At 35.5% G+C, this 19,752-nt stretch overlaps 1 protein-coding gene across 1 annotated transcript; it reads left to right on the top strand.

The window, feature by feature from the left end:
- The first annotated feature begins 373 nt into the window (after positions 1-373).
- Positions 374-19,653, top strand: pstpip1a (proline-serine-threonine phosphatase interacting protein 1a). Its single transcript, XM_067390504.1, has 15 exons — positions 374-513; positions 1,444-1,544; positions 1,653-1,727; positions 1,855-1,889; positions 2,749-2,855; positions 3,047-3,109; positions 6,717-6,821; positions 8,393-8,438; positions 8,626-8,705; positions 9,678-9,776; positions 12,079-12,175; positions 12,337-12,424; positions 12,717-12,799; positions 15,013-15,125; positions 15,519-19,653. Exons 1-15 carry the CDS (start codon positions 481-483, stop codon positions 15,648-15,650), a joined length of 1,257 nt encoding a protein of 418 aa, XP_067246605.1. The 5' UTR covers positions 374-480; the 3' UTR covers positions 15,651-19,653.
- Positions 19,654-19,752: the final 99 nt, after the last annotated feature.

The following is a 19,752-nucleotide window of genomic DNA, read 5'->3' as shown; positions in this document are numbered from 1 at the left end:
GGTTATCTTTTAAATGGTTTTATTCCCTTGTGGAAACTTCTCTGGTTTCTCTCTATAAAATCAGTAGTTATCAAACTCAGTCAAAAGATATTCAAATCAGGATGTCTGTCTTGATTTAACTTGATTTACTAAAACTACTTAACTGAACACTGCTTAGATTTGGATGGCTTTGTTTGCTCAAACTCTCTTCGACACCACTCTACATTTTCCAAAAGCCCACTGTTTCAGATGTGTCATCTTATCTAATATTCAAATGGCTGCTGAATGCATACGTATTATCTGTCGGGTGGCTCTCTATGGTCATTGACATTATAGGAGAGAGCTTCCTTATCTGACTCAAACCTGAGCACCACGGGCGTGCTGTGAAACAGCGGTTTCCTGCATGTGGCATTGTCTGTTCTTTCTTTTATTTTTCTTAATTCCGTCTTTGTTTCCTTCTGTGAGTTTATATTGTTCTAACTGCTGTAAGCTGCCTTCAGAATGACACCGTTACAATTCAAAGATTCTTTTTGGGTAAGTGAACGAGTTGAGCTCTTTTGACAGATTAGATGGAACGCTTTTGTCAGTTAGAGCTGTCATGCATGATGTTGACCATACTGCATATGATGATTGACAGGGTAGAATTTTAATGTGTCTAACAGCATCACATTACCTAAAAAATGTATTGGACCATATATTAAATCTCAGTGTTTTATGTGTACTGTTATTTTTATTCATTTGTATCAGGAATTAGTGTATCTGTATACAAGATAAATTGAACAGTAATCTATCATTGTTCCTGTTTTTTAGCGTGTTTTGGTTAGATGTTGGATTAGATTTGTACTGGCAGTACTAAGTTGTTCTCTAAATGATTTGTAAGATTTGTTTTTTAAGAATAAGATATTTGTCATGGTCTTTCTCAAAATTCTTTTCTACATTTGGGGGTTTAGTGTTTATATATATATATATAGACATGTTGTGTCATGGAGATGATCTATGGGCTTCCTGTTGAAAGGCTGACTGTGAGCCCACTCTATTCTTTTTTAGCTTTGATCTGTGCTGTCAGAGCATTCATCTACAAAGCAACTTCTGGGTTGATTTGCATGTAAAGCCACGCGAGTGCTATTCAGTGTTAGGGGTACATTCAGCTGGTGTCAAAACAGTACTGTCGTTTTGCTTCTGTTGCAAATACAAGAAGAAGTGTTCGGTTTCATTAGCATTGCCTGTTAATATTATCACAAGGTGTCAATGATTAAACTGTTAACCACCTCAGACAGACCACACTTTTTTTTGCATAGACACCAACTCTTCAAATAAGGTCTCATTTTTATAAACATAATGCTACAAGTAGAGCCCAGTACCTTCCCAGGGATTCAGGATTAAAACTGAGATGCACAGTCCCACTTAGGCTAAATATTGTTGCTGTTTTATGGTACTGGAGAAATCGAACCCTCTCGGTTTCAGGGCCCAGAATTCACCAGCAACACCGGATATGAGACTCTTATCCAGAGGCTATGTGATGGACGACGAGCATGCAAAGATATGGAAGAGCTCTTAAAAATGAGGTAACACTAGAACAATGCATATTTAAATTCTTTTCTACAAGGTACGCTGTTTAGCATTGGTCTGTTAATGTCTGTATTGGTTAACATAATGCATTCCTCTGCTCACAGGGCGATGGCAGAGGAAAGATACGGCAAGGAATTGATTACTATCGCACGCAAGACAGGAGGGCAAAGTGAAATTGGGTAAGCAAACATTGTATTATTTATTAATATATACATTGTCTCCTGGTTTTAATATTTTGCATAGTAATCAATATTTTTGAGCATAAATCTGTCAATTTTATCTTAATTTTGTTCTTTAATCTTGTAGCACTTTGAAGGCATCATTTGACCAACTAAAAGTCCGTAAGTAACACCCCAAATGATAATTTGCTTTAGAAATGAGCCTAATTCGAAGTGTTCATAAACATACTGAATATACATGTTTAAAATATACTAAATATACTACAGTGCTGGGTAGATTACTTACAAATTGTAGTACGAATTCAAATTACATGATGAAAACTGTAGTTAGTTGCGGAATTTATTACATTACACATTTTAGGTCATATAATTGGACTACTTTTTGGATTACTTTTAGATTACTTTTGACCTTACTTGTTACACACAGATTTGAATATGATAATCTTGTGTTATAGAATACAAAGAGGAAACGTTGAAAATTTGTCATCAACAATATGAAGTGCATTAAACATTACATTATGAAAGTGTTTGTGAAGGAACTGCAGGGGGTTTGTAAGTTTATGAAAAGGTAATCATTAATTAAACCATAAAAATGTCAAGTTTAAAAATAAAAACAATCAAAATAAAATAAAAAAGATGATTATTTTTATTTGAATATTTTATTTGTCTCTGACTTGTGTAAAAAAAACTGGAAACATGTATGGGTACATAAGCAATATGCTGTTTTAGAAAGGACACTGTAAAGGAAAAAAAGAGAAATTAGTGAGAATCAATAAATTATGAATAATTTACAGCCATTTTGTGAATATTAAGTAGTCATGATGTAATCCATAAAATGTAACTGTGCGATTAGGAGTATTGTAAAACATAATATAATCTAATTACAAGTATATCATTTTTGTAATCTGATTACGTAATCCAGATTACATGTAATTAGTTACTACCCAGCAGTGCGTATATACTAAATATACCAAACTCATACCTTCAATATCACTAAGGAATGTGCTGTTTCCTCACCTAGAAATGGAAAACATTGGAAATTTGCACGTTCAGCTTTCTGGTATGTTACGAGAAGAGGCGAAACGAATGGAGCAGTTCAGAGAGCGACAGAAGGAGCAGCGGAAAAAGGTGAAATACTCTGCGATGCTTTAATTAATCTGGATTTGCAGAACCGCAAACTGCTTTCTCACATGTGCAAACAAATAGTAACAGTATTTGTGCTCAAACCAAGATGCTTCTTGATGCCTTTGCTTTATTAAAATAGCTACCTATAAAGAGCAAGAATTCAAATGACTTCTTAAAATGTTTTCTTTTTACAGTTTGAAGGGGTCATGGAAAAGGTTCAGAAGATCAAAGTGTCATTATATAAGAAAACCATGGAGGTGAGTCTAATTTACTTTATTTTATTAAGTCATTGAAGTGACTTCAGTTTTATAGGCTACTCAGTGAATCATAGATTTGCCTAATAAAGACTGAAAGCAGAATATCAGGAAGAGGAAGGGAGAAATGAGAGTGATTTAAATCATCAGTGCTTGCGCTAACTTCTTTGCAGCTAGTGTGCAGGGCAGGGAGGGGGATGGGTCTTCAAAATGTTGTAACTGTCACCTCAGGAAGTCTCACTTCTCTACTAAGAAGTGTATTTCTTTCTCGCCTGCACACTTCTCTTCACTCCCACCTAACACAGGCTTTGTTTTATCAATGTTTGGTTTCTCTGTTCCTCATATATTTGCAATTTCCTGAAACAGATGATTGCTGTCGTCAAAAAAAAAAAAAGATGCATTTCTGTTCAGACAAATTCAGAAAGCAAAAGTCCTATGTTAGGACTGAGGCGAGTATGAGCTGAAGTGTACAGTTACTTAGTATTATAATGTAGCATTTGTAAAAAACGATCTGATTTGATAAACAAAAGAGTAAAAGGGGATGTTACTATCTGTTCCTGTCAGGAACTGTCAAGGTGGTTGTCTGACTTAGTGGTTAAAGTTGAGGTTATGATTAGCAAACGAAAGGTAGTTGGTTTAGTTGGTGTGGTTCATGAGCTTCAACCATTGTTCAAAAGCACAATAGGTTGTCAACGGGATTGTCCCAGCCACTCTTAGAAGAAAAGGTTCTATATTTAACCTTCAAGGGTTCTCATCATAAGATTTTATGGATTTAGTTTTTTTTATTTTTTACATTTTGATCACATTTATGAATTAAATGGTCCATAAACATACTTTATCACTTAAATTTCTTCTTGTATAGCACCTTTTTAGCATAAAGGTTTCATTTAAATTGAGCCAAGAACCCTAGGGTTATATACAGAACCAAAGGTATCTGCGAGATATAAACTTGCAATTGTAAGAAAAAAGTCAGAATTGCGAGAAAGTCAGAATTGCAAGAAAAAAGTCAGAATTGCGAGATATAAACTTGCAATTGTAAGAAAAAAGTCAGAATTGCGAGAAAGTCAGAATTGCAAGAAAAAAGTCAGATTTGCGAGATATAAACTTGCAATTGTAAGAAAAAGGTCAGAATTGAAAGATAGAGGGCCCTATAATACACCCGGCGCAATGCAACGCAAGGCGCAGCGCAAGTGTGTTTGCTAGTTTGCGTCCGGCGCCGTTCGTGTTTTCCCGTTCAGCGCCACATCCTTAAATTAGTAAATGCTTATTTAAAATGCTTATAAATAAATTGCTTATTACACACAATGCGCATCACACAAACATGCCAAATATTAAAAACAAAAGGATTACAGTGTAAAAGAATATTATTGTGTAGGCTACATAAATATAAAAATGTAATGATGAATAGTCATTGCGTGTATTAGAATTCAATTCAGCCTATTACTACTTATAATGATGAACGAAATTGGTTAATTAATTGAACAATCGTGCCAATACACACACATATATATTAACTGACTCATCGCGTGTACGCCATGTAAATAGCAATCCGCCATGGCGCGAGCGCATCTCACTCTTAAAGGGAATGGGAGATGACACTCTGATTGGTTTATTGAACGTTACGCCCATTACTCATTAAGAGAATAGGGACAACCCATTTCAAAAATGCGCCCCGGCGCACGGACCGTTTTTCCGTCGTTAAAATAGCAAAAGTGGATTTGGACACGCCCTGAGTGCACCTGCGCCGTGCGCTTTACACTTTGCGTTTAGATCGTTAAAATAGGGCCCATAAACTTGCAATTGTAAGAAAAAAGTCAGAATTGCAAGATATAAACTTGCAATTGTAAGAAAAAAGTCAGAATTGCGAGAAAGTCAGAATTGGGAGATATAAACTGGCAACTGTAAGAAAAAAGTCCGAATTGCGAGAAAGTCCGAATTGCAAGAAAAAAGTCAGAATTGCGAGAAAGTCCAAATTGCAAGAAAAAAGTCAGAATTGCGCGATATAAACTTGCAATTATAAGAAAAAAGTCAGAATTGCAAGATATAAACTTGCAATAGTGAGAAAAAAAGTCAGAATTGTGAGAAAAAGTCAGAATTGCGAGATATAAACTCGCACTTGTGAGGAAAAAAGTCAGAATTGCGAGTTATAAACTTGCAATTGTAAGAAAAAAGTCAGAATTGCGAGAAAGTCAGAATTGCAAGAAAAAAGTCAGAATTGCACGATATAAAAACTTGCACTTATAAGAAAAAAGTCAGAGTTGCGAGATATAAACTTGCATTTGTGAGAAAAAAAGTCAGAATTGCAAGATATAAACTCACAATTTTGAGGTCAATTGCGAGAAAAAGTCAGAATTGCGATATAAACTCCAGAATGTGAGGAAAAAGTCAGAATTGCGATGAAAAAAAGTCAAAATTGCAAGATATAAACTCGTAATTGTGAGAAAGTCAATTGCGAGAAAAATCAGAATTGCGGTAAGAAAAAAGTCAGAATTACGAGGAAAAAAAGTCAGAATTGCGAGAAAAAGTCAGAATTGTGATATAAACTCCAGAATGTGAGGAAAAAGTCAGAATTGCGAGGAAAAAAAGTCAGAATTGCAAGGTATAAACTCGTAATTGTGAGAAAGTCAATTGCGAGAAAAATCAGAATTGCGAGATATAAACTCGCATTTGTAAGAAAAAAGTCAGAATTACGAGTTTATATCCCGCAATTCTGAGGAAAATGTCAGACTTCTGAGATAAAAAGTCACACTTTACTTATAAATAGTTTTATTCCGTGGTGGAAACGAGCTTCCATATTTGTGTAAAGAGTGTGTAGTGAAAACATTTTGGATTGGAAAGTATATTGTAAATGAAATGAATAGTGAAGGATATGTATGATTTAGCATGTAAAACAACATATCAGTTATTGGTTGATAAATTAGACCTGACTTTATTTTTATATACTGTTTGAAACATAGACTTCATTCAGGGTAGACAGTAAATTTAATTTAGTTAAATGTATATCAAATATGAGATCAACTTTCAGTTTCAGAACTCATTTTATCTTAAAGACAAAATCTACTGAAATACCACAATCTTCTATTTAGCAGCACTGGACATTTGATGTCATTTCTGATCACATGCAAATGATGGAGATTATGGTACTATAGGGTTGTTGTTGTTGTTTTGTTTTTTAAATAGCCAGAAGCAGTATCTATAGGAAGTAAAATATCTGATATAAGTGACATCAGCAAGGTGAATTGTATAAAGGAAGCTTGTTCTCCTGTTGCTTCATGGTGTTTGTACCATGAATTTATTAATTCATCATTTATCAGTCCATTAATCTGGAGCAGATTGATTGTAGATGTCTGTGTTTGGGTCAGTGAAAGCAGCTGAGTCAGATTATATGAAAGTAGATAATGAAAGTTTATTCTTGCCTTATCTGTGACTTTTCATGACATAATAGAGTGAGAAAACTGAGGTAAGAATCAAGATTTAAGACAAGGAGAAAATTCCTGCAAATTTGATTTAATATACTGTATTTAGCTTTTTCAGGTCATTTGTGGATCACTTGGCCTTCATTCAAGTCTAGGTGAGACTCATAATAACACTACCTCTCTGCTTCTCCCAGTCTAAAAGGACGTATGAACAGAGGTGTAAAGAGGCGGATGAAGCTGAACTGGCTACAGAGAAGCTCAACAGTACACCCAATGTCACCCCTAAACAATCTGAAAAGGTACTATTAAGGATTATTATGGGCAGAATTATGTGGCATCTTTAAATATTACAACATACACGAGAGAGGTTTTTGTTTTTGACAGAAATGAATACTTTTATTTAGCAGGGATACATTTAAAGGTGCTAAAGAGAATGTTTTGTTTTATACATTTTTGCAATATTACTTGAAACTGTCTTTACTAACTGATAAAAGACTATTTATTAGGTGCACTGAAAGGAATAATATTAATATACATCATCTGTGCACGAGGTAGTGCCTTAAACATCAGCCAATCGTTTACGCGATCATCACGTAAACGATTGGCCCTCTGGCTTGTCAATCACTGCCATGACGTTCCTTGTGAGAGACAAACCATGTGCAAATTCATCAGTCCTTTGCTGAATATTTTCTCCATAAAACTACAGTGTATGAAAGGCAGTCTTGAAACCGCACGTTTCCTACATCACAAACATGTAACTAGGGCTATCAAACGATTAATCGCGATTAATCGTATACAAAATAAAAGTTTGAGTTTGCATAATATATGTGGATGTACTGTGTGTTTTATTAATTGCATCTGTGCATTAATTTGTGTGTATTATATATAAATATACACAAATGAATGCATATATTTAAGAGAAATATGTACAAAATATTTTTATTTATATATAATTTAAATTATATAAAAATATAAATAAATACATATACTTGTAAATATTTCTAAAATATATACATGAATGTGTTTGTATTTATTTATATATACATAATAATTACACACAGTACACCCACATATATTAGGCAAACTCAAACTTTTATTTTGTATCGCGATTAATCGTTTGATAGCCCTACATGTAACCAATCCCATCAACGTGCAGGCGGGGCTTTTCTCCACTGACTTTCTATGATCAAAGCGTTTCTAAGGATACTTATTTTTAGAAGGCAGCTGACTCAGAGATGGGGAAAGGGAACATGTTTTGATAATGTAGTCAAGCCAAAGGCTATCATATCAATTACGCTACATGTCAATGTTGTAGAGAGCGATACATCGACTTGTAGACAACCCTGTATAATTCACTCTCCCTCTTGTTCTTCTGAATCAGTTTCTGGTTCAAACATATCAGAATTAAACAACTATTTCCACTTGCCATTATGTAGCGTTTACTACAGTTGAGTGGATCAGGTGTTCTGAGCTCATGTGATTGAGTGGAGGACTAATTTGCATATATCCGTGACTCTACGTATACTAAATATAGCAAGGGTGTTACATTCAAGCTATTTTAAGGCATGAAGAAATTATTTTATCACAGGAAAAAAACATTTTAATATGTCATTTTGAATGCGAGTTTTAAGTGATATAATTATTGACTGCAGGGGAACTGTAAAACATAAAAATAAATGTTTTACAGTATTACTGTCTTTACTATATTATTTGAGTTTTTAAACTTTTGAATGGTAGTGTATATGATTCTACTCCAATAATGAGTTCTTATAAATGTAATAAAAATTAAATTTAGGTAAAAATGCTAGTAATATTGTTTGATATTTTTTGGAGATTGTGTCAAACATTATTGTGCTCTATGCCATAACAGACGCAAAACAAAGCAAAGCAGTGCAGGGATGGAGCCATGGATGCAGGTGAGAAGAGAAATACGCTTTTGTTTTCACACATTGAAGCTTGCAATGCAAAAATGATCAATTACATCTGAACCGGAAACACATTCAGTGGCGCTGGTAACTTCTAAGTTGCACAATTCAAATAGTTTCAAACAAGATTTGAATTGCTGGAAATGCAATGATGCTGATGCGTGTTCCCGTTTGACAGAGAAACAGTACATGTCAAACATAGAGCAGCTGGATAAGATTCGTCAGGAATGGGAAACAACACATGAATGCACATGTGAGGTAAAGAGAAACACACTCGCCTATCTGTTTGCTGTCCTTCGAAATAGCTCTCTGCTGAAGCTGTGAACCACATAGAACACACTAAAAATGAACTTCCCTTTTGTCTGTTTTACCCACTGCATACCACAAACCACATATACTAAATTCCAAAAGAGACTTAATAAAATAAGTATATTTACAACACCAATTCTGATCATCATGTGTCACACTGACAGTTTTGGCTAAACTTACTGTATTTAGAGGAATAGTTCACCCAAAAATGAAAATGATCCCATAATTTACTTACCCTCAAGCCATTCTAAGTGTATATGACTTTCTTCTTTCAGTTACATTAAATAATTTCCTGGTGCTTCCCAGCTTTTTAATGATACTGAATAGTGCCCGAGTTTTTGAATCTCCAAAAAGCACATCCATCTATCATAAAAATAATCCATACAACTCTACTGGGTTAATAAAGGCCTTCTGAAGTGAAGCGAGGCATTTTTGTAAGAAAAATATCCATATTTAAAAATTTTAAGCTCTGCGAAAGCAACTCGACTCATGAACACGAGTACTGCCGTTGCCGGAAGCCAGTGATTATTGTTTATAAAGTTTTAAATATGGATATTTTTCTTACAAAAACCCATTCCTTCACTTTACAAGGCCTTTATTAACCCACTGGATTACTTTTATGATGAATGGATGCACTTTTTGGAGCTTCAAAAACTCGGGCACTATTCAATGCATTACAAAGCTGGGAAGCACCAGGATATTATTTAATATAACTGATTGTGTTCAGCTGAAGATTGTCATATACACCTAGGATGGCTTGAGGGTGAGTAAATTATGGCATAATTTCAATTTTTGGGTGAACTATCCCTTTAATGCCTTTTTTGGGGAGTTAGCTCAGTCTGAGTCATTTTCCTTCTGTGTCTGGTATAAGCACGTACTTACATTACATCATGTTAAGCTGAATTCTGTGTATTTTTCCAGGTCTTCCAGCAACAGGAAGATGATCGTATTAATATTTTGAGAAATGCTATTTGGGTCCACTGTAATCACTTTTCCATGCAATGTGTCAAAGATGATGAGGTCAGTGTTTCTTACTGAAGCTTTTCAGAGATCACAATGGTAATAGCTACAGTCATGATTACATACAGGAGAAATCAGAATATTGAAAATGTGATTTTTTTTATTTTTATTTTTTTAATAAGGCAAGACACTACAGGCAATGGCATTGTTGTTGTTTTTTCCAGTTTTGAGATTTTGGGCTATTTTGCATTCTTAACATGTCTTTCAAACTAGTGGAGAGAAAACATCTAAAATACACATTTAGGGCGTGTTCACACTTACCGTCTTTTTTGACAAGAAAAAGTTGACAAAGGCGCTTGTAGGGTTTTGGTCTATTTTGTTATTGAAATGAAAGGTCTCGCTACTCGCTTGTCATTGGTCAGCTGACAAAAAGGCGCTTGACGTAGGCCGTTTTTTTTCCAGAAAAGTTAAATTATTTTCAACTTGAAAAGACGCTCTGAGCTGCAGAAAAGACGCCGGCGATGGCGTTTAAAAAAGAAAACACTGTCTACTGCATAGGATTATAATGTAAAACAGACGCTGACAGCTTCAAAAAACACGACAAGTGTGAACATAACCTTACGGGCCGTTCACAAATCGCATCTAAAAACGCATGGAAAGCGCGGCCGCACCGCTTTCTTCCTTCTTTCCAAAGCGCTTGCGCTCCCGTCGCGTCTGTCATTGATATGCAACCATGAACTTGCGCTCTCCTCGACGGCGAGCAAGTTTCATCACAGGATAAACTGATTTCTAGCCCGTGCATTAGCTTTACTACTAGATATATTTATGGAGATGAGATATAAAAATCACCCTGTACAGTTATGATCAGCTGTTTGGCTGAGATTTTGATGTTTTGTTACAGAAAGGCCGAAAGCTGATCTGTTGGTTCTTGTCACATGACTTGCGGTGCGCTTGCGGCATTCTGAAAAGTTGAGAATTTTTCATCTCGATGTGCCTGGAAAACGCACCGCATGCGCGTTGCTCATTATGAGCGCATATTTGTATTCAAATCTTAGGTTTTTACTAAGATCCTTCTATTAGTGTTGAATCCCACAATAATATTTAAAATATCCGTAAGCTTAATATATATAAAATCGTAAAATATGTCATGACCGAAATACATTGAGACATAATTGTCTTTTGGGGGTTATTCGATAAAATGTATTTTGTTTGTGTACAACTGTTCAGAACTGTGCAAGGTAACCATGTGCTGATTAGCATCTTTGAGCTAGACTCAATAGTATCTAAAATTGTCACGACTGAAACACGTGGTGAAGTTTCGGTTGTGACATCATTGTTTTTTGGGGGTTATGCGATAAAAAATTTTTGTGTGTGTGTGTGTACAACTGTTCAGAACTGTGCTAGCTAACCATGTGCTGATTATCATCTTTGAGCTAGACTCAAAAGCATCTAAAACAACCGAAACTTCACCACATGTTTTGGTAGTGACATCAGTGTTTTGATAGTGACAATTTTAGTGCAGTTTATGTGAGTCGTTAGAATTTTATTATGTTTTATTATGCAAATCATTAGTGTTTTAGTATGTGAGTTAAAATTCTGTAATGTGATGTGATTTACTTTTTAATAAAATAGCAAAAAATATATTTACAAGGTAGATGTAAACAAAATCTTTTCAGTAGTGACAAATTTAGGGAGAGGAAAAATATTCCAAAACGTCCTGAAAATACAATATGAGAATTAATTGCACAATTACTAGAAATGTGTACCTTGGATATTATACAATTTGCATACATACAAAATTTGTGTAAGATGTTTTCAACTCAACCGATTCTGTAGAATGGCCCATATATGTCAACAAAAATTTTGAAACTGGCCTTACCCAGTGCTCAGATTTCTGTTCTGTAAATATATGCAAATGTGTGCATATTTAATTAGAAAATTCCCGATTTGCATATTTAAATATAACATTTCTGAAAACTTGTAATACAAAACCATTTTTTTAATGTACTGTGATTAATCATTTTTTACCTTATTTACCTGTGGTTTCTTGCCTTTAAATAACAAAATGTTAAATGAGTAGGAAATATGTATTATTCTTTATATTAATTATTTAAATGTAAGCAAACTTGTGTTGCTGATCCTGTGAACCTTGATGCTCTGAGGACAATTCTCAAATAATGCTTGACATCATTAGGTTGCTTTCATTAAAGCGAAAAGGCAGCATTTTGTATTCAAAATTGCAAAAATGTATAAAAATGCAAAACAGAAACATTTCACATGTGGTCTCAGACTTTTGGACCTCTCTGTAATTATAATGTGAAGTGCTGGCCATATTGTCAAATTACTGCTCGTTTTTATTCAGTGCTATGAGGAAGTGAGGGCAGTTCTAGAAATGTGTGACATCACGGAAGACATAAACAGTTTCATCAACACAAAAAGCACTGGCACCACTCCTTCAGGTCAGTGCTTCCCTGTATTGTTTCCACTGGGTTATTGTATTAAACTTCACAAATCGCCATCATGGTGTGGTTTAGTGCAATAACCACATCATGTGATGATATAGTTCTGAAGAAATTCTGAGGAGGGTTTGCTTAATGAAATGTGTCATCTGTGTCCGTAGCACCCATTGTCTTTGAGAACTATTATGACAAAGAACCAACAATGGACAGCAATGGCATCGCACGCTTCGGAGGAGGTGTGATGAAAAGGTGTGTTTTCCACTGCTGGGTCTGTATGTTAGGGTTTAAGACTACATTATGTATTTGCAATGCTGACAAAACGGAAATCAATGGAAAATTTACTTTTTTTGGAGATAAGTTAGACACAAAGCTGCTACTAGAGGTGGCACAAAGAAATATACAGTATAGGTGGAGCTGTGATATACTGCTCTGTATTGGTTGCATGAGGTGCTATAACAAGTAAGAGTGCAAAAGCATTGTTGTTGGCTTTGTGGTTTATCAGTGAATACATTACTTTCTGTGATTATTTTCTTTTTGAAAGGTTTTCAAATCTCTTGCAAGGCAACTGTGCCGCTGGCTCAAAGACTAGTAATGAATGTATTCAACCATCTGCACCTCCATCAGGTACATATTACAACATATTAATGCTCTATATTTCAAATTGCACATTGTTGTTTTTAAATTCTAGCATCTTCATCTTGTAGTTAAGCACTAATGTAGATGTTATGCACCACCAGGGGGCACTTCAGCCCACCTATGACTTCATTGAATAGTATTTGGGTAGTTTTTTATGACATTATTTCCATATATTCCAGATACAAAATAATTCAATACAAAAAACCATACAAATATTTTCCCAACTTGAGTAGTAGTATTATATTTATACTATTATAGCATTTACACTTTGAATTAGCTTTTATTTTTATATATTGTTTTAGTTTCACTACTTAAATACTTCAACATATAGATATATCTGTCTATCCATCCATCCACACACACACAGTTTGATTAAACCATCATAATATGAGGTTTTTTTATATGTATTTTTAAAATATTTTAAATATGAGGAAAGAACAAAACAATAAAGTTATTTATCTGACTAAATTATTTGGTAAAAAAAAAAAAAAAGAGGCAAACTACAGCTACAGGTTTTACTAAGGACAAAAAAGTGTAAAGGGAAAACGAAATGCTTACAAGAAAAAGCATACACTGACTACAACAAAATCAGTTATTAATATTTAGTTGGTTCCCTCTTGTTTTTGCATGTGTTCATAAATGCTTTGTATGACAGCCTGGCCAAAAATGATGTCTGCACAATTTGGCATGTGTTATTGTGTTGCATCACAAATAAAACAGTAGACTCCAAGCACAACTGCGCAATATGATTACAAAATTTTAAATAATATTTGAAAAAGGGTGAAGATGTCAATTTTCCTAGGCTGGACATAGCTTGGCCACTAGTGTTTGTGTGTGTGTGTGTATATATATATATATATAATATATATATATATATATATATATATATATATATATATATATATATATATATATGTATGTAATATATATATATATATATATGTATGTAATATATATATATATATATATATGTATGTAATATAATATATATATATATATATATAAAGTAACGCAATCACGTACATAATCACATTACTTTTTCCTTTTTGCAATTTCTTAACCAATGTCTTTGCTGCTGACCTTTGATCCAATTGACCCTTCGCTGGGAGTTTAATTGACAGGCTATCTAACCAATCATAAAACTGAATCCGCTGTTATGTCCGACAAAGCAGTCAGGGGAGTTAAATTTAGAGTCCTGGACTTGAACTTGAAAAATGATGTATTCTGATGTTTTTCCGCGGTTGAAACAACATTCCTTCTGATGTTCATTCATGTGATGCTATAAATTAATTAGTAGGAAGAGATGATCTGTTCACGAGCCGCTTGAATCTGAGGCACTACAGCGATCTGTCATGACACATTAAAGTGGAACAAAACAGTATTTATTTTTTAAATTTCTTTAAAAAATTATATTTGAAAATTTGTTTCATATCAAACGTAACCTGCTCTCTGCCTTGTCTGTCGAGGCGTTGTCAGCTTCCTCTTTGCTCCACAATGTATTTTTCACTGCGTGAGGGTCAAGGGGCGGGTCTTTGCGACTTTGTCTTTGTGTCTTATTTTTTGTTTATATTGTTGAAGAGTGCTGAACGTGTCTGAGCTGTGCCCTCTACTTTAGTCTACAGCTGTGAATTTGCATTTCCTTCAACTTGAGGCTTACTCATTTCACTTATGGTGTGAAAGTGCCTTAACAGGTCAATTCACACCACACAAACGCCAACAAACAAGTTGGCAGTTGGAATTAGAATTTTTTTATAAAATTCTAATTCCATCTGCCCACTTGTTTGTTGGCGTTTGTGTGGTGTGAATTAATAACATGAAAATAACCTTCATGTTCACACAGACACCAACAAACACCGATTGAACATTATCAGTCAGGTGAAAACAAACTCCAACCAACTCCAACAGATGCCAACAGGCATAACACACAGATCAGACAAAACCCAACAAACGTGTTTGTCTGTGCGGTGTGAATTGGCCTTACATTTGCCAAAAATAAATTAAAAATCAATCAAGCAAGCCCAGCCAGTTGAGAAAAAGTAACGCAAAAGTAATGTAACACATTACTTTACATAAAAGTAACTAAGTAATGGAATTAGTTACTTTTTCAAGGGAGTAGCACAATACTGTAATGCATTACTTGTAAAAGTAACTTTCCCCAACACTGGTCATTGAGCTGTTTAATTTTCCTTTTTTCTTTTCAGCTGACAACTCAGATGGAGTGTATGCTTCTATTCCTGGATTTCCACAAGGAACTTCAGAAAGTGCTGGCTCTCAGAGCGGCACATACCAGGCTCAGTATGACTACGTGGCTCAGGTAAAAAAAAATAAAAAGATAGGGAAAATATGATTAAAATGGCCTTAGAAGAGAATATTAAGAATATGCATTCACTATGGAATAAAACATTGGAGACTCACAGATAGAATATTCGAAGGGCCACAATTATTCATTCCATTAAATTATATTAACAGATACAAGTTTTGCTTTTAATAATGTATTAGTAAATGTTCACATTAAGTAGTTTTCACTAACTACTAATGTAGTTACCAAATGTAACCTTATTGTTTCCTCAAAAAATATCCATTTGGTTTTGCCCTAGCAGTTACCTAAGAGCAGAAAAATGTTAATATCTTTTCTTTAGATGGTTGTGAAATTGTTAAATACAGTTTGATGAGGGTCTGAGAGGGAGCTCAACTCTTGTGTCTGCAGGGCACTGATGAGCTCTCCATCTCTGCGGGGGAAGTGCTGCTCGTGGTGGAACAGGGAGGAGATGGCTGGTGGACGGTGGAGAGGGACGGCCAGACTGGGCTGGTGCCAGGCTCCTACTTGGCCAAGATATGAATTAAGAGACTAGAGAACATTGGAACATCTCTCTGTGTCCTTAAACGCCCTCTAATAGCAGAGTTATTAAGGCCACTCCTTATGAAGTGTCTCAGAGGAGGATTTCTGTTTGCTAAATGCATTTATGCAGCAGCACATCCATATGGAACATCTCTAAATGAATCAAAATGGGTTAATTTGTATATTAAAAACGTGTCATTTTACATGAATATCATTAATGTTGAGATAGAGATTTATATTTATTAGAAAGTTTTTAGAAAATTATTTATTGTTAATAAAAAAGCATAAGAATGTATAAGAGATGGTGACTAGGCACTACGGACTTGCCATGATTTAGTTTATGAGAAGACAGTGACAGTGTACATATAGATATCTTCACAGAATTATTATTATTTTTTTTTAAAGTTAAAGGGTTAATTCACATTCTGTCATTTATTACTCTCCCTCATGTCGTTCCACACCCGTAAGACCTTTGTTCATCTTCAGAACACAAATTAAGATATTTTTGATAAAATCTGATGGCTCAGTGAGGCCTGCATTGACAATTAAAGATAATTAACACTTTCAATGCCCAGAAAGCTACTAAAGACCACTGAATCCAAACAAAAGATTTGTAAAGCTTCATGAAGCAGTGTTTTGAAATCGCCCATCACTAGATATTGTTGAATAAAGTCGTTATTTTGGCGCACAAAAAGTATTACAATCGCTTCATAACATTAAGGTTGAACCACTGTAGTCACATGACCTGTTTTAAATATGTCTTTAGTAGCTTTCTGGGCATCTGAAAGTGTTAATTGTCTTGCTGGCAATGCAGGCCTCACTGAGCCATTGGATTTTATCAAAAATATCTTAATTTGTGTTCTGAAGATGAACAGATGTGGAATGACATGAGGGTGAGTAATTAATGACAACATTTTTGGGGGAACTAACGCTTTAATCAGTGGTACAAAAGTGAGGTCATATACAGTTTTAACTATTATACACTTTTAGACATTTTTTTTCACTGGGGTTCAATATAGAACCTTAGGGTTTTTGACTCCGTTTTAAAGAACCCTTTATTTTTGCCGTTTTTTGACTTTATTTAGACAGTACAGCTTGTGAGAGGATGGAAAACGAAGTGGGAGAGAAAGAAGGGGTTGAGATCGGGAAAGGACCATGAGCTGGAACTCAAACTCTGGTCGCTCGAAGCTCCATAAAATGATCCAATGATGGGAACCCTTATAGGTTCTATATGATGCACCTAACAGAACCCTTGAAGGTTCTATATGGGACCTTTTATTCTAAGAGTGTCTCATCTATAATAGAGCTTTAACTTCATTTTGCATTTATCAGTTAGATGGCATAAATGAACAATAAAGCTGTGTAATGATCATTGTGTCATGTTGCCGTTGACTGAATGTAACTTGGGTAATGTTTTGGACTCTGCGGCTGGCATTTTTTGACTTTCCAAGGACATTGAAATGCAGTTGGATCAGACAAACTAACCTGACACAAACATTTTAAAGTTTTAATAGACCGGCCTTCTTTGCCTTAACCCCAAGTTTTAAGTTTCAAGCATTTCTCAGTCACAGTATTGGACTTGTTCTATCATATTTGAATTGTGAAGGATATTCTTGGCTATCTCTACACATAAATGTTTAGCAATAACTGTGTAATAGTTTGGGGTCTGTATGATTTTTTTTTTCTTTTATGCTCACCAAAGATGCATTTACTTGATCAAAATACTAGTAATATTGTGAAATATTATTACCATGTAAAATATCTGTTATTTAAGATGTAATTTAACCCTGTGATGTAAAGCTGAATTTTCAGCATCATTACTCTAGTCTTCAGTGTCACATGATCCTTCAGAAATCATTTTAATATGCTGATTTGCTGCTCAAGAAACACTTATTATTATTAATGTTGAAAGCAGCTGTGCTGCTTACTATTTTGTGGAAACCATGATACTTTTTTATGATTATTTGATGAATAGAAAGTTCAAAAGAACAGCATTTATCTTTGGCAACATTATAAATATCTTTACTGTTACTTTTGATCAATTTAACGCATTCTTGTTGAATGAAAGTTACAGTTTCTTAAAAAAACTAATCTTACTGACCCCAAACTTTTGAATAGTACTGTAGTAATCATTTACTTTTCACAAGCAGTTTCCGTACACATAAGCATGTACAGCAAACCAACACCATGCTAATTCTTTATCAGGTATCAGGTTAAAAGGTTTCACATTCCTCTTGTCCACAGATCCTGTTTCAGATCCTGTTCAGTTAAAGCAAGTATAACGTTAGAGGGGAAACCACATGACAGACGCGTTAATTTCATTTCAACTATCTACTATTAATACCCTGCCATTAAAGCTCACAAATGTTGTGTTACTAAGGGATCCAAGAATGGAGTGATCTAACTCCCCCCTCCAGATAAAGTGTGAAGGCATGTTACCAAGCATGACTAACACAGTAAGCAGATGGTACACATCCCCCTCCCTGGGAAAGGACTGAACTTTGACCCCGTCCCTTGCTATCAAGTGTTCAGCCCGCCTGACTGAAGAAAGCCCCTAGACAAGGCATCTTTGAACATCTGTGAAGTATCCGATGGCCTTGTGCACTATGGAATTGCTCAAGAGTGGGATAACAGCCATGAATGATATAGTTGTGCTCCAATATGATATATTACAGAGCTCCAGAAAAAAAAATGGCTAGAGAGCCACTGGTTCCTAAAATGTAGCATTTAAGTGCCAGATGACATTTTTAATTGACAATGAATATAAAATGGTAATTTCATTGATCAGTAACACTTTAGTTCATTGATTGATTTTTTTTTTAACAGTCACTGCTGTGCCATTTAAGTAAATGTAAACAAGGGTTCTTAATATTGTGTTGGTCCCCTTTTGCTGCCAAAACAGCCCTGACCTGTCGTGGACTCCTCTAGACCCCTGAAGATGTGCTGTGGTATCTGCACCAAGATGTTAGCAGCAGATCCTTTAGGTCCTGTAAGTTGTGAGGTGGAGCCTCCATGGATCAGACTTGTTTGTTCAGCACATCCCACAGATGCTCGATTGGATTGAGATCTGGGGAATTTGGAGGCCAAGTCAACACCTCAAACTCATTGTTGTGCTCCTCAAACCATTCCTGAACCATTTCTGCTTTGTGGCAGGACGCATTATCCTGCTGAAAGAGGACACAGCCACCAGGGAATACCGTTTCCATGAAAGAGTGTACATGGTCTGCAACAATGCTTAGGTCGGTGGTACATGTCAAATTAACATCCACATGGATGGCAGGACCCAAGGTTTCCCAGCAGAACATTGCCCAAAGCATCACACTGCCTTCACCGGTTCTGATGCTCACATGCCCACTGTTGGTGCTTTCGGCAGTGGACAGGGGTCAGCATGGGCGCCCTGACTGGTCTGCAGCCCCATATGCAAGAAACTGTGATGCACTGTGTATTCTGACACCTTTCTATCAGAACCAGCATTAACTTCTTGAGCAATTTGAGCTACAGTAGCTAATCTGTTGGATCGGACCACACGGGCCAGCCTTCGCTTCCCATGTGCATCAGTAAGCCTTGGCCGCCCATGACCCTGTCACTGGTTCACCACACTTCCTTCCTTGGAGCACTTTTGATCTTTTAGCACTTTTTGATCCTGACCGCTGCAGACCGGGAACACCCCACAAGAGCTGCAGTTTTGGAGATGCTCTGACCCAGTCATCTAGCCATCACAATTTGGCCCTTGTCAAACTCGCTCAAATCCTTACGCTTGCCCATTTTTCCTGATTCAAACACATTGACTTTGAGGACAAAATGTTCACTTGCTGCCTAATATATCCCACCTACTAACATGTGCCGTGATGAAGAGATAATCAGTGTTATTCACTTCACCTGTCACTATAAATGTATTAATTTATTACAACAAAACATCTTTAATTACACACAACTGTTGCCAATTCTGACTTAAATTGTCACGCAGTTTAATTTTTTGATGCATTTGTGCAATTGGTGCCTTACTGGGACTGATCAGGTTGAAGTTCTGCTTTAAAAGTACCTGCATGTTGCAATTTTGCAACCACAGAATTCAAGCCAGAAATGATTAGCATCAGTGAAA

Source organism: Chanodichthys erythropterus, chromosome 7 (assembly GCF_024489055.1).
Source record: "Chanodichthys erythropterus isolate Z2021 chromosome 7, ASM2448905v1, whole genome shotgun sequence".
In the NCBI taxonomy this organism is placed as follows: Eukaryota; Metazoa; Chordata; class Actinopteri; order Cypriniformes; family Xenocyprididae; genus Chanodichthys; species Chanodichthys erythropterus.
Note: the sequence above shows the minus strand (reverse complement) of the source record. Positions and strands in the feature narration are given on the sequence as shown.

Coding starts and splice junctions, on each gene's coding strand:
- pstpip1a (XM_067390504.1), top strand. CDS start 481: ATGACACCGTTACAATTCAAAGATTCTTTTTGG. Junction 8,706..9,677: donor CACATGAATGCACATGTGAG/GTAAAGAGAAAC, acceptor GTATTTTTCCAG/GTCTTCCAGCAACAGGAAGA. Junction 9,777..12,078: donor AATGTGTCAAAGATGATGAG/GTCAGTGTTTCT, acceptor GTTTTTATTCAG/TGCTATGAGGAAGTGAGGGC.